The sequence below is a fragment of the Tinamus guttatus genome, unplaced genomic scaffold, assembly GCF_059628265.1.
Source record: "Tinamus guttatus ecotype Peru unplaced genomic scaffold, ASM5962826v1 Tinamus_guttatus_pri_ptg000090l, whole genome shotgun sequence".
Lineage (NCBI taxonomy): Eukaryota > Metazoa > Chordata > Aves > Tinamiformes > Tinamidae > Tinamus > Tinamus guttatus.
This window is the reverse complement of record NW_028288624.1, coordinates 3140888-3158042: the sequence shown is the minus strand read 5'-3', so window position 1 is coordinate 3158042 and position 17155 is coordinate 3140888. Positions and strand designations below refer to the sequence as shown.

General features: G+C 44.6%; 1 protein-coding gene across 1 annotated transcript in view; it reads right to left on the bottom strand.

The window, feature by feature from the left end:
• Window positions 1–17155, bottom strand: part of GALNT14 (polypeptide N-acetylgalactosaminyltransferase 14) — a 109698-nt gene that overhangs the window by 29559 nt on the left and 62984 nt on the right. Inside the window, exons 3-4 of the mRNA XM_088520565.1 lie at window positions 13387–13485; window positions 1628–1695 (exon numbers count right to left, since the gene is read on the bottom strand). Of these exons, the coding sequence (XP_088376691.1) occupies window positions 1628–1695; window positions 13387–13485 (167 nt within the window). The remainder of the gene's footprint in view (window positions 1–1627; window positions 1696–13386; window positions 13486–17155) is intronic.

Sequence of the window (17155 nt, the reverse complement as noted above, 5' to 3'; positions counted from 1 at the left end):
TTGTCTGCATGCAGAACAACCGCATCTGAGTGAATAAAAGGTCAATGAACCGACGGAGGTGAGAAATGAGATGCAACCGGGCACAAGATAAAAACACTGATTGCTTGGAGTGGGTCGTACAGAAAAACTGACCCTGTGTGTATATCGTGTTATGCAAATAGATGTATTTTATGTAAATACATGCATTGTATATACCAGGAGGCTATCACGGGAAAGAGCTCCCTCTTTCCTGTCTTACAGAAGTAAGACATAAGAGAAGCGCTGATTTCAAGTAGCCAAGAGGCTGCTCTAAGTTATGTGGGAAGCAGACCGTCCTCTGGAGCTGTGGGAACCTCTGCTCCTTTTCCCCAGCTTGTGCCATCTGGCATGCTGGTACAGGGAAGATTTGTATTCCTACAAAGCTTCCTCTTTCAGGAAGGCTTTGTAGATTTAGCCAAATAACTGTCATTTATTTTCTCCACCCTTTCCAAAAAAAGCTTGTTCTGCTTGAATTCCAGGGCAACTCAAGCCTTTGCACCTGTTCCTTTTCTCAAGAGCTGCTCTGCTTGTTTCTAGACTTGTCCAGTCTAGCCTCCAGTGCACTGGAGTCCTTCCAAAGCTCACTGCAATCCCTGGAAACCTCTTCACTGGCGCCAGTGACTTCTGAGTGAGACCTCAATGCTGGGCTGGAAACAGACAGATGAGAAGTGGTTCTGCTGTGAAATATGTTCCTAATGTTCTCTGACGTGGAACCTATTTATAACACCCAAGAGCAAATTATGGATACAGTTTTTTTTTTCCTTTTTTTTTTTTTTAATCTTCTCTGTTTCTGTTTCTCTGTTCCCTAGTAAATGACTACATTTTGCAGCTCCTTGAAATGTAAGTGCCATGGACCACTCAACTTAGGCATATTTTAATATCCCTTTTATGCCTAAGGCAGTTATTTGAGACACTTGCTCTCTGCAGCCTGGATCTCTCACTTGTTCCTCTCCCTGGACAAGGTCTTCAGCTGTGGACACTCAGGGCAGTTTCCTAGAAGCCTCTGGGGCTTCAGCCATAGGAACTTCCTGCAGGTGGGACCTATTTCACACTGTTGGCATGGGAAAAACAGGAAGAAGACTTGAGCTATCTGTCACATACAGCACCTGATGAATTTTAGATACAGGCAACTTAAGCAAGAAATCCTGTTCCCCTCCTCTCTATTCCAGTGTTGCTGGCCATTTATATAAGTGTACAGGGAGTAAATGTCAGTAGGCTCAGATTATCACAGAAAAGCGGCCACACTCAGAATTGCTCCTAGCTGCATTTCAGAGTCTGATCAAATATACAAGAATTGCAGCAGGATCAAATCACGTAAAGGATGGAATCATGTCTCCTGGCCAAAGAAATAATTTGTGATGTGCGTGTTTCCTTTTTTTTTTTTTTTCTATCATTTTCATTAGAATAGGTCTATTATTTGCAATTTGAATCTGCCTGGCACCAAAGTAAACCTGGCTTGGCAGGATTTCCCTCTTCCCTCCCCGCCTACAGAGCTTCAAATTTCCTTTCAGTTCAGCACACTCTTCCTCTCCTTCTCCACATATATCCCAACCTCTCATGGTCTCTTTTGGTTTGCCCCTTTGCTTTTAACGTACAAAGAATCACTTACGATCATCGCTGAAGTCATCCACTAGTATGATTTCATAGATGAGATGCATCGGCGTGCGGTTCAGCACACTAAAGAATTAAGAGAGAAAATCCATGACAGGGCTTGACCAACACAACAACTCAATAAACAGCGAAGACAAGACTAGGAATCAACCCTTGCCAAAGCACAGAAGATTTGTGTATCTGGAAAAGATATCCCTGCTCTACCTTTAGTCTGAGGAGAGCACTCAATCTTCCTCAGACATAGATCTTCACCCTGACCACTTCTGTGAGCAAAAGCCAAAAGAGACAAGGAGAAGTGGGCTTCAGGTATATGCTTATTGCACAAAGTTAGTTTCATAAAGCAACTTAGGCCACAGCTGCCATCACTCTTTCACCTCTTGCCATCGCTCTTTCACCTCTTCTTGTGCTAATGATAACTTACTGATAGCCTGACCAATGCAGAGCAAAATTACCCTGGTGAAAAATTACCATCTTTAAAAACCTCACAGCCCTGGCAGGACAACTGCCATTTTATTTGTGCACTGATTGTGTTTCAAAGACTGCAGAGAGGATAAGAGCAGGGTTTTAGTCTGCCCATTTAATGGAAGAGAGTGGAAAAAGTAGTTCAAAGCTGCCTCCAGGAGGAGAGTTATTGTGAAACGTGGCTGAAAGCTATAATCTTCCCATATTTATACTACCAAGATTTTATACTTGTATATGTATACTATACATATATACTACCTAAAAAGGCTGGACCTGCTCTTCCCCCTCCTCGTACCACACAGAAGACAGTTGAACCAAAAGAGTGTAAAATCCTCCCCAGCAAAGGGTAAAGGCTGACCTTGTGAAAGGAAAACATTTGCTGGTGCAAACAGGAACAGTGAAGGCAGACTGCTCATAGTTATTGGCATGAAGATCTTAAACTAATGTGAGAGTGAGTGTTCACAACACGTGGCCCACAGGCAAGGTAAAAAACTTCAGTTACCATATTACACCCTTAGTTACCATTTTACAGTGGGGTTATCCCTACTTAGCTTGTGATTTCTGACACTTGAGACTTTGGCACATAGACCTCTCAGGCCCCATCCCTGCCACACAGTATGGTTGTGCTGTAATAGTCAGCAGGAGCTGGGAGAGCAAGTTGCTGAACCAAGAGCCAGCGCTGCAGGGTATGAGCAAAGAATCTGAACTCTAAGGTCGTGATTTTGTAATAGCCAGATGAAATCTCAGTGCATGCCACAGTGCTTGATTTGTGCTTTTAAAGTCAGTTTAATTCTTCATTCAGAAGAATTAAATGCTTCGTTCCAGAAATTAAACTCCTTTGCCTTCATCTCAAGTGCAGTCCTTTTCCAGGCAGGATTTAAAAGCCCTCCAAATTTCGCAGCCACCCCTTTGCTTGCCTTCTGCTCTAGGTCAGAAAACTCACCAAATCTATCACTGATTTAAGGGGACAGATGCCTTATCAGCTAACAACCTTGAAGCCACTGGCAAGTCCAGAACCTTATCAACAAGTTTTCCAGTCTCTCAGGCTCCCAACTCTATAGCAAAATAAATAAATAAATAAAGTCCTAGAAACCATATCCCTAAGCCAGACCCCAATACAGAGGTCTCATGACCCAGGTGCCCAGCAGCCAAGCTGGCAGGACCTGGAAGGGTCTCCCAAAGTCATGCTGAGCCATGGCAACTTCTCCTGTGTGACTCTGCTTATGGTCCCCAAAGCCCATCCCTGGATAGCTTTACCTCAGAGAAGAGTGGATAAGGCTGGAAGGATCAAAGTCACCTCCAAAACCTGAGTTACTGCTCCTACAGTGATCCCAGAAACACGGCCCCAGCCACAGAAAAAACACGGGATCCTGAGCATCGTTAATGGCCTTGTCCACCTGGACCTTGGCTCATCATTTGAGCATGTAGCTCACCATCAAGTGTGCAGTCCTGCTCGCAGTCAGGGCCCTGCAGAGCTCTCTCTGCTCACAACACCTTGCCATGGCTTGAAAGGCTGCACAGACTTGGGCACGGTTTGAAATCCTGAGCCTGAGCAGCCACAGAATGACGCCAGCTGATGACCGAGCCTACCACTTACAGACAAGTGTAACCTCCAATGTCAGTATGCTGGCAGAAACCATGATTTCCCCTCATTTTGGATACTGCACATGCTAAGGTTGGTGATGGGGGAAAGAAATGGAGAAAAAAGAGTTTTTGCCCCCTAAGCATAACTACAGTGGTGACAGCAGGAGCCTTAACTGTGACATGCTGCTGTGCTCACTAGTCTCTTATCTGTGGCTATATGTAGCCTTCCTCTGAGTGGGGCTAGACAACACAGCCTTGGAAATGCCAGCAATCAGCATAGAGTATTAGAAAAAGTGGCTGGCTCCCCCTTCTCCCGCTGGGGCATGCAGAGCAATTTAGATGTGCTGTTTCCCACCTGTCAAGTGTTTTTTTAATTATTATTATTAATAGGTTTGTTATTTAAAAAAAAATCCCCATATGTGAGAGCTGAGTTCAGCAAATTACCGCAGCTGAGAGTCGGTGCAGAGAGACAGGAGAGCAATATCATGCTCGGTGGAATATTTAACAAGCACTGATTGCCTGGAAACCTAACTTGGTGAAACCTGCAGAAAAAAAAAAAGCAGACTTGTAAAAAATCCAGCAAAATAAATAAATAAGCCACAGATAGCAGAGTGGGGGATTCAGTGGGCAGCTTGAATATTCACAGCCTGTCTTCACCCACTCTCCTGTTCAGAAGTGCAATGTGGGTCTTAACAATTCAGACAACAGAAGTGCAGTGTGGGTCTTAACTCTATGGGAAAGCGGTTGTGGAGGGGCTAATTCTGCTGTTGCTTGTACCAGCAGTAATAACTTCACTGGAACCACTGCACTGGGCAGTATTCTCAGATTTAGGGTGCTGGTGGTACTCGCTGCCTCAGGGGAATTCCCCTCACAGCATCACTTATGGAAGAAAAAACAAGGGACAACAAAAAGGCCCTGGGCTAGGGAGATGGGCCACCAAGCTTCTCCTCGGTTATGGACACCCACTGTCTCCCACTGATGAGCCATTTATTGCAAACTCTGTGGCTCAGCTTGCCACTCTGTAAATCAGGGATGATCTCCCCTGAGTGCCCGAGACAGCTACATACCACTTCATCAGTGGTGGCCACAGCTGTGTCCCTCTGGCCCTGCTGTGTGCTGGGATGCTGGGGCCCAAGGTGGTGATTTTGATCACCTTTCCGTGCCCCATGTGCACTGCGTCTAGTGCCTGGGGTCTGCACGTGCCCCTCTCACCCAGTCATCGCCCTAGCTCATGTCCTGCCTGCTTTCTCGACCTCATCAGCCACCCTGCTTTGTTCTCCATGGTCACTTGCTGCTGGATGTCTCTAGCCCCATCACCCCTCCTCCTGTTCACCTGCATTCCCCAACTCCCAGATCAAACAAACAACATGACATTTGCTACCAAGACATCACCTGCTCTATGCCCATTGTGCCTGGGAGAGTGGCAGCTCCCAGAAGCAGGGACCATCTGCTTCCCTCTGGTGCCTCGCATGACACTGCTCCACTCACAGCTGGACCCTGACATCGCCACAACAGACATAATTCATCATCCGACTCATGCATTTTGCATTTCATATTTAAAGGCTTTGCCATCAACTGAAATCAGTTTTTTTTTTTCATCTTTCTGCAGCATGTGAAACACACTGTTTCTGTGAGCGATGCCAGAACCATTATAGCGCGCAGAGGTGGGATCCATTTCAGGTAACTGTCACCATCTAAAAGTCAAGAGCCCAACTGAAGCAAGTTCTCCCCTCAGTTGTGCAAGACATCTCCAAATATGGCTTATTCCAGCTTAAGTTAGTTGAGCAGAACTCATTTATTCTCCTATCTGTCTAACCCCCAATACATTACTTTTAGATGGCTCCAAAAGATGCATTTGCCATCTGAAGATACTCCGCTAAAGGGAAATGAAGAGAGACAAGAGGTTTGGGTACCCTGGGTACCCTGGGTAACAGAGTGGGGGAGAAACCTGCAAGAAGTCAGTCCCCAGATGACCTTGCTGGTACAGACCTTACCAATGTCCCACGGGTGGTGGGATTGGCCTGGTCTTGTCTCCCAAAAGACACAACAAGGAGCGTGGCAAGGGGAGCATGAACCTACTGTCACACCACCACACAGAGCCGGTGTAAACAGCAAACAAGGGCTCTCCACATCCACAGCCCAGAGTAAGGGTGAAGAACCCGGCACACAAACTACTGGTAGAAGGACCTCTCTGATCCCAGCACCATCCTGCCAAGAAGGTTTCTGAAGGATAATCCTTTGAGCAACACAGCATCCCTCAGACTGAAAACAGCCTCCCCCAGCACCATGGCAGCCTGCTCAGATAACTGCACTTGTGGCACTCACCCACAGAGTGACACTTCCCTAAATCTGGAGGAGAAAAGCCCTAGTGAGAGCTGCCCGAAAGGCAGAGTTCATCACAGCAACACAGGCAGCCCGTTACTGCTGCTGTGAACATATGCACAGACATCTGCAAGCCCTAAGACTGCTCCTAAACTGGTAGCAAGGACCACTCCACGCAAGAGTGAAGAGTGCCGCAGGAAAGCCGCTACTGCTACCAGCCTCTCACCTACTTCCCTGCGGAGCAAATGTTCCTCAGCAAGGCTGACCTCACCTCTCCAACACATTTCCCACCTGAGCTCCATCAATCACACGGTAATGCACCACGACCACTGGAAACATCGCAGATTATGTGTGCCCTGACTGCAACATTTGTCAGGACTAACGGGAAGCAGAGGCACCGAGTCCTTTTGCTTTCTGGCGTTATGGGGATTTTTTTTTCAGATAAAGCACTCTTAAAAATTCAAAGCCAGCTTTTCTGTCACTTGGATCTTTGCTCAACTTCGATTTTTTCCTTTCTTTATGTGTGTGCGTGGCTTTTTTCCTTTTGTATTTATATGGGGAGGAAAAAAAAAAGAAGACAATTAATATTATAGTGCTTTGAAGTCCCTCTGTTATTTATAGACTACTTTTCTCTCTCCTGAAATCAATCCTAGGTAAATACACTGCAGTGATGACCATATTTTAACAAACCAACACAATTTTAAATTCTACTGAGCCAGAGACCACAGATACTTTCTCTCTTAAATCATAGAAAGACCTGTTGCCATCAAAATGAAAACTCATAGGTTCTAGGCCTGAAAGCCTTTAACCTTATTCCACTGAGTATGTTTGGATTCTCTGCTGAATTGTCTCAAAAAGACAATGATGAATTTTGTTCAATAGGTTTAGCAGTCACTATGCATATGGACTGTGCAGAACTTCACCCTACATTTTCACTGTAGGGCCATGTCCATCTTTCGTTCTCCTCAATATTTTGCTGGGATTCTTTTCAATATGCACCCAGCAGTAAGTATCAAATCTAATAATTCAATCTCTAAATAATTATCAGTGCAAAATTCAACCTGCCATACATAAAATGCAGAAAATATTTGCAAAGCGGAGTCTGGGACTTCTGTTTGTCGATATTTTTTGGTCATAATCCAAAATACAAGTTTCTTTGTAGGAGGTGACTGTTGGACATTGATCCATCTGTTTTTACAAACCTATAATTCTCTCCATGGCAACATATTTGGACTTGCTAGGGAAAAAAGAGAAGTCTTTGGGAGCATAATAAAGCGTTGAAGGGACCAGGGGTCAGAATTATCAAAATCAGAATGAGAGTGAGAAGAGAAAATGCCCACCAAAATGAATTGCTTCAACATCCCAAAATGGCTAATTATGTAGGAAGAGAAACATCACACCAAGAATAACCATAATGAGCTTTGATTACACTGCGGCTTTTGCATTTTATTCTTTCAAATACCCACCGGCTCTTTGAAATTCAAGAGTTCTCTTATGTTAACATCAAAAGGTAAAAGCGCATATAGGGCTGTATACTTAGTCACTGTGAGAGATGATTAGCAAATTAAAAAAAGTCCAGGGTTTAAGAAAAAAGCAAAAAAATAAAAATAAAGAAAGAAATAAAAAATAGTCAGCACAAAGTGCTAATTATACAGTTTCGGAGCAACACCTGGCTTGTTTTGGCTTTTTTAATCAGGCTCATTTCAGTTATGGCACAGACTCTATAAAGTGCCTACATACTGCCTAAGGAAGCAGGTACGTGGCTTTACTGTTTCTTTTTTTCAGAAGTGCCTGGATGCACACCGGGCAATGTCACGTGGGGAAGGTGTGAGTTGCTGACTGTCCAAGACATCACTTGTACTTATATATACTGGAAAATAAAAGGCACGATATTCTACTCACTAATTAATGATCTAAATATTTGATGTGGTATTCACAGCACTTGCATCAGGACTTTTGCCAAAGGTGGTTTTTTTTTTTTTCGGTTTGTCAGCAAGAGGTAAATAATTAAGTCTCCTTGTTCCTGCTCTGAAGTCCCCAGCTGCAAATTTGAAGAATAAATAAATAAAGACCACTCAGCAGAGTAAACTGGATTGTCTCACCGCCTGCGGGGCCTGTGCTGAAAAGGGTTCCCCACAGCATTTCTCAGTGGCTACTCTTAAACCATGACAGTCGGCCTCAGAAGGAAGAAGGAGAGCATGCAGGAGGCTCAGTATTTAAGTGAGAAGGGAACAACAGTGTTATGCAGTGTGGAGACACCGGGTTAAAAGGAGATCGTAGCTGCCCCCTCTCCAATCCTATTGCCACCAGGATTCAAGTCTACTGCCCTATCGCAACCACCCTCTCCAGGATGTATCCACAGTGGAGAAAAGAGGGTGAGTTAGTGTGGGTGTAGTGTAAAAGGGGCAGAAGGACGGACTGCAAACCTATACGTGACAGTGGCTCTTGGGCCAGAGAAAATCTGCTTTAATGCCTGTGCAGCACAGGCAGCGCTGTAGGGAAACCCCTTACGTTTTGCCTGCTGCATGCCTCCTCTTTTAGTGCAATGGTGGCCAAATAGGAGTGCTGGTGCCACTCCTGCACAAGAGCCATGGTGCCTTCCTCCTGCGAGGGCAGAGCCCCAAACCGTTCCCAAGAACAGCAATACTGCATAAGGGCACCAGAAGTCATGGCACCTCTGCAAAAGACAAGCATGCTCAGGCAAGTGTTCACTAGGGGAAAGCAGGACGGCAGGCTCCCATGGGCCACATGGGGAAACACAGCACTGTGGGCGCACACACCAAGGCTTGCTCCTTGCTGCCTCCAAGAGGATGCCACGCCAGATCACACCCTCAAAGCACTATTTCCATGCAGTGGTGGCTCCTTTTCTGCATGCAAGTGTGCTGATGCCTGCAGAGAAGGGATGGCAAAAGACAGGTGCTGACACTCTAACAAGCAAGTCGCACAGTGTGTGAAGGTACCACGATCCTCCTAGCTACAGTGTGTTTTATGATGGTGAGGCACTATTACTCATGATGTTGAGAGCCCTAATGCTCAGTGTGACCTCGACGATAATGAGCCCAGCTCCTTTGCTGGCCTCACTGTTCTTTCACCTCCACTGACTGCCATGCCCTCCTGGATGTCCTTCAGTTCCCCCTGAGGAAGAGCCAGGCAGCTAGAGCTGGGATCAAGACGCATTCCCTTCTTAAATTCTACCCAGCACTGGATAGAAAGAGAGGGAAGGAGAAGAAAATAAATGTTTCAGAAAAACAGTCTACGTCCTTTATTATCTCCTATCTTCTGCCCTTGGGTTAATTCGTAGGGTTGTCATCACCCCCACCTCACGCTGTTGGAGCATCTAACCATCTTTCATGTACTGAGCCTCAGAATAAGAAACGCATGAAACCAAACCACAGTGAGATAAGAAACTTGCCCAAGGTCATTCCAAAAGCAGATGGCATAAACCAGAATCCAATGACAGAGTCTTAACTGCCAGTGCAGTACTTTTTTTTTTTTTTTCTCTCTCTCTCTCTCAAAAGCCACTTTTCCATTCACCCTCTCCTCCTTCCTTACTTTTACTCCTCTTCTCCATTTCCTTTATTTCATGACTCCTAGCCCCTACTACCTGGCCACTTTTACTTATTCACATAGTTACACGGACATTTATAAATGCCGACTACCTCATTTGCAGAGATTTGGACATTCAATTAATTTAACTCTTTTTTTTTCCCTCCCCTCTCTTCTTCCAGCTGGCAAACGGTCAGAGAAAAGATCGTGAAACTTTTTAATTAATTCTTTACTCAACACAGTCCACTAGCTTTTCTCAGTAGTTCTGACAATGCAAATTGTTCATAAATGAACCGTCACAAACATTCACAATGTGACTCGTGTACCGGGTGCTGCACAGGCCAAGAGCAGAAGCCACGTGTTGGCATCTCTACTTTATGGGCCACAGCACTTGCATCTGCACAAAGAGCCAAATGGAACATACTGAGTCTGCAATGCAGCTCAGCATTAGTGCTCAGTGAAAATTAAAGTAGTCGAGCAAAACCTTGTAGAGCTTTCAAGTGCCTATGGAAAAGCATAGGAAGAGTAACATCTCCTGCTCATCACAGACGCGACTCATTCTCCAAGAGCTCATTTGCCTGGCTGAGACAAGGTGACAGGGACCAGCTTCATTCCTTTCCCTTCTGGAGTGTGTCTTCACTTGCATTTCCCTTCGCCATCCCTTCCCGTCCACTACACCCACTAATCTATGTAAAGAGTACCACAGAGGAGGCTCAGGTCTGCTGCTCCTGTCAGAGAACTGCAGGCTACATCACCCTTACATTGCCCTTAGCTAGGGGCAAATGTCCACAAGGAGTAGTTCACAGGAGGTGGAAAATGAGCAGTTGAATAGTGAAGGAGTGCATTATTTTCCTCTGGTTTTCTCATTCCTAGAATGGAGGTAACATAGCATTCGCTTCACAGTGGGATTGGAAAATTTAAATAAGCTGGAACTCAGGAAACTAAATTTGTAATGCAAAATCTTCTGTCAGTCATGGACAAGTCCTTCTCAGTCTCTTTCTCAGTCTGCTCATCTGTCACCTCGGCTACACTGAAACCAGGAGCACACTGCTCTCTGCACACACAGAGGTACTGAGGAAAAAAGGGCAGAAGAGGTGGCTATTTTCATCATCTCTATGTTCAACATGTCTTCCAAAAACCAAAAAGCAGCATCAGAAAAACAGGGTTTATTTTGGCTGGCAAATGGAAAATGAACCATGTTGTTAAAGCTACCATGGGGCAGAGATATCTGGAAAATCTAATTAAACTAAGCATTTGCTGAGGGAGGGAAAGAAAAAAGATCAGTCAGAAGGCACAGAAAATTAACCTACAAGGTCTGAAGAGGCAGATGGACTCCAAGTCCAAAAGCAGACAGGGAAACGTCAGTGTGTGCATGATCAGGGCAAGGCAGGAGCCAGGTCACCAGAACTGCTGGCCACCAAGGGCTGGTATGCTGAGGAGCTAACCCCTAGCTAGCCAGTCAGATCAAAAGCTAACTTCTAAGTAAGTGCTGCATTCAGAACGGAGAAAAAAGAGCCTCCTGATTTCAGGAGGCCTTTTTGTATACAGGGTACACAAAAAGGAAGGTCAGTTCCCAGTGGGTTCAGGAGAGCTTAGGATGTCATCCAAGTGAGTGGGAGGCAAGAACTGAAGCTTTCTTCTCAGTCTTGCACCATGTCCCCACAGGTTTGTCCAGCCTGCAGCCCAGTCTAAGCCATACTCTGCAATGCTGCCCTGCAGGATGCTCCACAGGGCGCTGGCTGGATGATTCTGAAATCATCCTCTGGGAAACAGCTTCTCATGGGTACCCACCATTCACTGGGAACAGCATCCCACACATACCCCAGTGGGTGGGAAGGAATGACACGCAGGACAGAAACTGTGAGAGAAATCACAAGCAACAGGATAAGAAAGTCAGTAAAGCCACCTAATCAAGTCAACAAACAGAAAGAACAGAAAAGGAAGCCAATTTTCACATAGAAATCAGGAACTTGAGGACAATATCCCAGAGAAAAACAGGAAAATTCTAGATATGTATATTTCTAACTTTGCCATCATTGTAATGGACTGATGCCATCTCTCTGATGAAGTGAGATAGGGTGGATCTAGGTGTATGTAGAGCACATCATGGGTCCAGCATCTCTCATGTGGCAACATCACCACTCCTGCCAAGCCACTCAGGTACTCAGTTATGGAGAAGAGATTAAAGCCCATCGTTGCACCTTACATGTGTTATAATATTTACATGTCAGGAGGACCGTGTTTGACTTTGCCTTTGGATCACCATTAAAATGGATTGTGGAGGATGGTAAACTCACCCAGGGTTGCTAATATAACGGAGAAGATCCAGGATCAAGGAGATGTTACACAACATAGTGTCAGTACTATGCACGTCTGAAATCCGCATGCTAACCAGAGAAAGCAAGGACAGATTTTAAAGAAAGAAGTGAAGGAGATCGGAGTGGTCACGAAACTATAAAGTAAAGCAAGAATTCAATTTCAGGACTGTCAAACTCATCTGTAGCAATGAAAAAAAAAAATCACCTGAGAGAGGTTGTTGTTCTCAGAAAAGAATCCATCGGGGTCACAAAGGAAACAGGGCACAGATGAAGTCCTTGACAGCAAAAAGAAATCTAGCCCCAGCAGCAATGATGGCAAGGGTCCTTTAGAGAAGCCCTGGTTTGACTGACTAGGTTTTCAGCAGGGTGCACTTGGGCTGCAAGCGGACCTACATCAAGACAGCTGAAGGATTTTCAGTGAGATTGTACTGGCTTTCCTCACCTAACCAGACAGCTGAGGAAAGGAGCACAAACCCATAGAGGTTTCTCTATGCCAAACTCCTGCTTGGCAACAAGCATCCAGAACTGACACAACAAGAAGCAACACAATCTTGCTGCCCTTCAGGCAAGCACAGGTGGCCCCAGGGTGCTCCTGTGGCTGGGCTTCTCCTGCACCGCAGCTCTTTTTCTTCTTGAAGAGCAAATAGGACCTCACCATGGGCACATATAGGACCTTGGAGTCCAATGCCTGGCTCACGGCTAGCAAAGTCTTAACTACATGGGCAACACCTGCAAAGCACTTAATACTGACACATAACAGAGCTGATCCAGGCTTGCTAAGCAGTATCCCACCAGCTGAGACACAGACAGACAGACCAAAAAGTGTGGAGGATACACCTTAAGAAATCTTTCTACAAGAGAGCTTGTAGATTCAAGGCATATATTGGGATTAAACACTGATTTCAAAACAAAACTGCAGTGAAAAGGAAGCATTTAGTGTATCTATTATGGCAAAACACAGCCAAGAACAAACCAACTAATGAAAGAATGGCCACATGCCCAGATCTCTCCACAACATATCCAGAGCTGTCCTTGAAAATCTAGTTCACATGTGCACCATCAGAGCTCTCAATTATCAAGCCTTGCTGGCACTTGATGGGTCACTGGAGAAGCTCAAATAGCAATACTACAGCAGACATCTGCAGAATAATAGCTGTCCCTAGACAACTGGGACAGAATACAGCTGAGCTCTGATACCCAGATGAATTTAAAAACTGTTATCCCAGATTCTGTCTAAGCTTACGTCTTTCCCCCAAGAGTGCCTAGTACTAGACCCTGCATAGACAGCAGACATTCATTTTCCTGAGCATTTCACTGTAAAATACTATCACTTACAATAATTATCATTTGATAATTATTTGAGACCACAGCTGTCAGGTCCACTCATTTCACTGTGGCAAGTGTATAGAGATTCTACCTTTATTCATAAAAATCTCTAGTCCATATCATCCTTTAAGAAAGCAAACAAACAAGCAAACACACATGCACTTTTACAAATACATTCCAAAGATCTGAGAGCTCTTACCTTCGAATTGTTCTTAGCAGGGTAGACCTGGCCTCATTGTGGAAGGTAATGATGATGCTGGTTGGTGGGAGGTCTGGACGATAGTGCAAAGTCAGACACCTGAGGACGGAGAAAGATGAAAAAGCCATTCTAGTGCTGAAATTAAAAATGGGACCTAATTTCATCAACAAAGCATTAGAGCCCGGTGGTCCTCCAGCCAATATTAAGAGTGAATTTTTCCTACAAGAATCCTTTCTCATGAAAATCAAAAAAAAAAAAAAAATAGGAGTAAATCACTGAGGATTGAAACACAAGAAGAGATTAAGTGTCATTATTAGGAATGGATGGGCACAGACTTGCCCTCCTGCAATCCTTTTCTCTAACCACACTAGCTTCCCAACAACTAGCACACACTGTTGGAGCCATCAGCTTCTTACACCCATAGGAAGTAGGAAGAGAAAGGCCTTCCCTCGCCACCATCATCCACCAGTGTATGGTTGTCAGCAATGCCACGTGGTGACACAACGCAACTTACAAATATGTGGTCTCCTTCCACTGTTAGCTGTTGTACACTTGTTAAGGAAACTGCAGCTCCTCTTTGGAGAAGCAAAGAGTTGAACAGGCTGTGATGTTCTGGCCTAGGTGCCAAGAAAACCAACTTCTTCTGACTCTGTGGCTGATCCTGGCATGACCGTGGGCAAGTCAGCTCATCTCTCTGTGCCTACTTCTCCACTAGGCTGTGTTTCATTTCTCCAAACTAAAGCCTCCTCAAAGCAGCATCTCCCTTTCATTAACACTCACACAGTGCTTGGCACAATGGGAACCCGTTGTCAAAGCACCAGGGATTCTGAGTACACGATAATATAACAAACAATTCCTACTATACCCTTTCCACTCCTTAGCCTCTCAGATTTTATTTATTTCTTCCTTATTTATTTTGTTACTTAAAAAAAAAAAAAGTGTAAAACCAGAAGGTGAGGAAATGTTCTACCAGTCTGTGAGGGTGATGCACTGGGCAGAGCCTCCAAGTCCACCGTGGGGTAATTGCCGCCTCCTCTCCACGTCATGATGTGAAGCACACATTCTGCTAGCACCCTGCCAAGCCTGCAACAGCTTTGTACTTAGATACCTCAGATCCTTCTTTTCATTCCATCACAGCATTTCTCTAAAAAACACTGAGAAGTCATCAGTCTCAAACATGAGGAGTAATTTTTAAAAAGCCCTTTTATACGTTATATTGCCTATTGTGCCTTTGAAACTTGAGAACTAATTCTGATCAGCTTTACCCCAGTTAGGGCGCCATCTCCTTCAGTAAAGGTTCTCCACACTAACATGAGCATAAATGAGATAAGAAATGGGACCTGTGAGCAGAAGATAGCCAAGGTTCTTGCAGCTGTAAGAAAGTTGAAAGTGTTATCTTACGGTTATGGCTGAGAAAAGGGGAAAATCTAGAGGCACTGTGGGAGTGGGTCTCAAAAGGGGCTGCTAAAGAAGGTGTGTGCTGCCAAGAAACCTCTCCTGGGAGGGCTTTCTTGTCTACGTGGGTTATTAGCAGATTTTAAAAGAGCTATTCAATTCCAGCTTTTTGGTTTTATTTCTCTCATTTCCTAACGCAGCCATTTCTACAGCTTGGCTGCTGGGTAAGTGATTCTCAATTGATCGTTTCCTTATTCATTCTGCTTTCATGACATAGCCTGACTATGGGGAAAGGCAACAGAAGGGAAAAAAACGGGTTTACTAAACAGCCTTCAGAAGATGAAGAGAGCAACTGTAACCACAGCCCCCTTCTGGCCTCCTCCAGTTTAAATCTTCACAGCTGTTTTACTCACTTTGACCCCTAGCTGATGAAATAGCAATGGTATCATACAGCTGCATACACCTCTTCTGTCTTTACTGTTCTCTGTAGGTCCTTTTCAGGTTCTATGACAACTTTGAGATGACACACCAGTATCAGGAGCATGCAGAGCCCCCAGCCCAATGAGCTCGGTTTCACAGCAGTTGCCCTCGCCCCTGCCCTCGTGCCACTCGCACGCTCTTCTCTGACTGTCCAAATGCTTCCAATCCATTGCTCAAATGAAGCAGGAAATAGAACTGGGCAATTACTTTTTCAGAAAACTGTAAATTAATTCCCCCAAACTCTAGGCCACAGTATCTGCAAGGCCAAGTCCAAAGCTGACAAGAAAATTGAGTGGAGTAGGGGGACGAGAAAGGAAATAGAAATAGCCAAATACTGCAGTTTGATACTATCAGCAGAGAACATTACCCTCAGAAATGCCAAAATGTTTGAGTTATTCTTTTTCTTTCTTTTTTGTTTTTTAATCATGTTTTCATTTAAAATTGCTTTTCTGTTTGTTCACAAAGTGACCTAATTTAAAAGGGTATGCAGTGGGTTAAATCATTCCAGAAGAAAAAGATGACATCTTGGGTGAAAAAGTATTTGCAAGCTCAAACTAAATTACACACTGTTTTCTTTCATTGTTGAACTCAAAGCCATTCCCAAATCCTGTCTCTGCTTGACCAAACCAAACTTCCCATTGCCACCTACTTCTTTTAGCATCTTTACCAATGCAAAAAAAAAAATCATTATTCAACCAATTCTAATTCTAGATACATCCTCAAAGGACCCCAAAGGTGCATGGCTAGTCAGTATGCAGAAGAAAATTTGATGGCTTTGGCCCATGTATTAATACCCTCATTCATCAAAGTTACATTTCAGGGATGCTAAAAGGCAGAGTGCTTCTGAATTACCAAATAGCACCAGGTTATGCCCTACGCTACCAGGCCGGGTCACTTTGGGTGTTTGCATCATTTGGTACTGCACTTCAACTGAACTTTCTCAATTTGACTGTATGAGGAGAACTACTGCTGTTGTGTGTAGTTTGCTGAGCACAGGCCCAGCTCTTGCTCGCTTTGCAGAGCGGCAGTGACAGACTATGATTGCTCTCTCTGCACTATTTATATACAGTTATCTCCTAACTGTTCCCAGATGTGTGTCCTTCCACCCACTTTACGCATGGCATCAAGAGGGGTTCTGTGTGGCAAACAAGGAAAGCTATTTTGGGCAAAAGAATAAAAAAGGATGGAAAATACTAAGTCATCAGTATTTCACTTGTGTTATTATGACAGCTAATAAGCAATGCCACAATGTATGCACGATGTACTGCACACTGCCTGCGCCTGCTGGAGATGTAGCAAAGACTCTCTGTGTGTTTGACAATAACCAGTCTCTAAAACTCCAGTTGTGGCAGTAGCAGATGTGTATGCCCTGGATCAGTCTAATTAGAAAACATACCCGCAGGAAACACTGAAACGTCATGTACAAACACCTCCAAAGTTTGGTCACTTGCTCTGCCACTTGCCCCTGCCTTCTGGGTAACGAAGCTTGTAACATCTCAGAGATGGGATTGATCTGCACATACTGAGTGGGAAGGAGCACTTTGCCAGCACTCCTCTGTCCCTGCCCTGCAGTTTGTTCGGGCACTAAGGGAGCAGCCTGTGTGATGCTCGATAACACCCTTGCATGGAATTTTACAAAGTAGAAGCCTTCAAAATTATGGGCCAGAGGAGAAGGCTGCTACGTGCATATGTTAGTGAAAGCAGGAAGGAAAAAAACTCCACTGAGTTCTCTGTCACCAGTTCATCTTTTTCCCCCAGTGTGACTGCAGCTAAACATCCTGGCTTCTGAGAAGGCAGATTTCAGTTTAAGTTGTTGACTACAAGTGTTTTTTTGGCACTTGCTTGGGTAATAAAAACCACAGCTTGGAAAAGCATTAAATCCAGCATGTCCAGA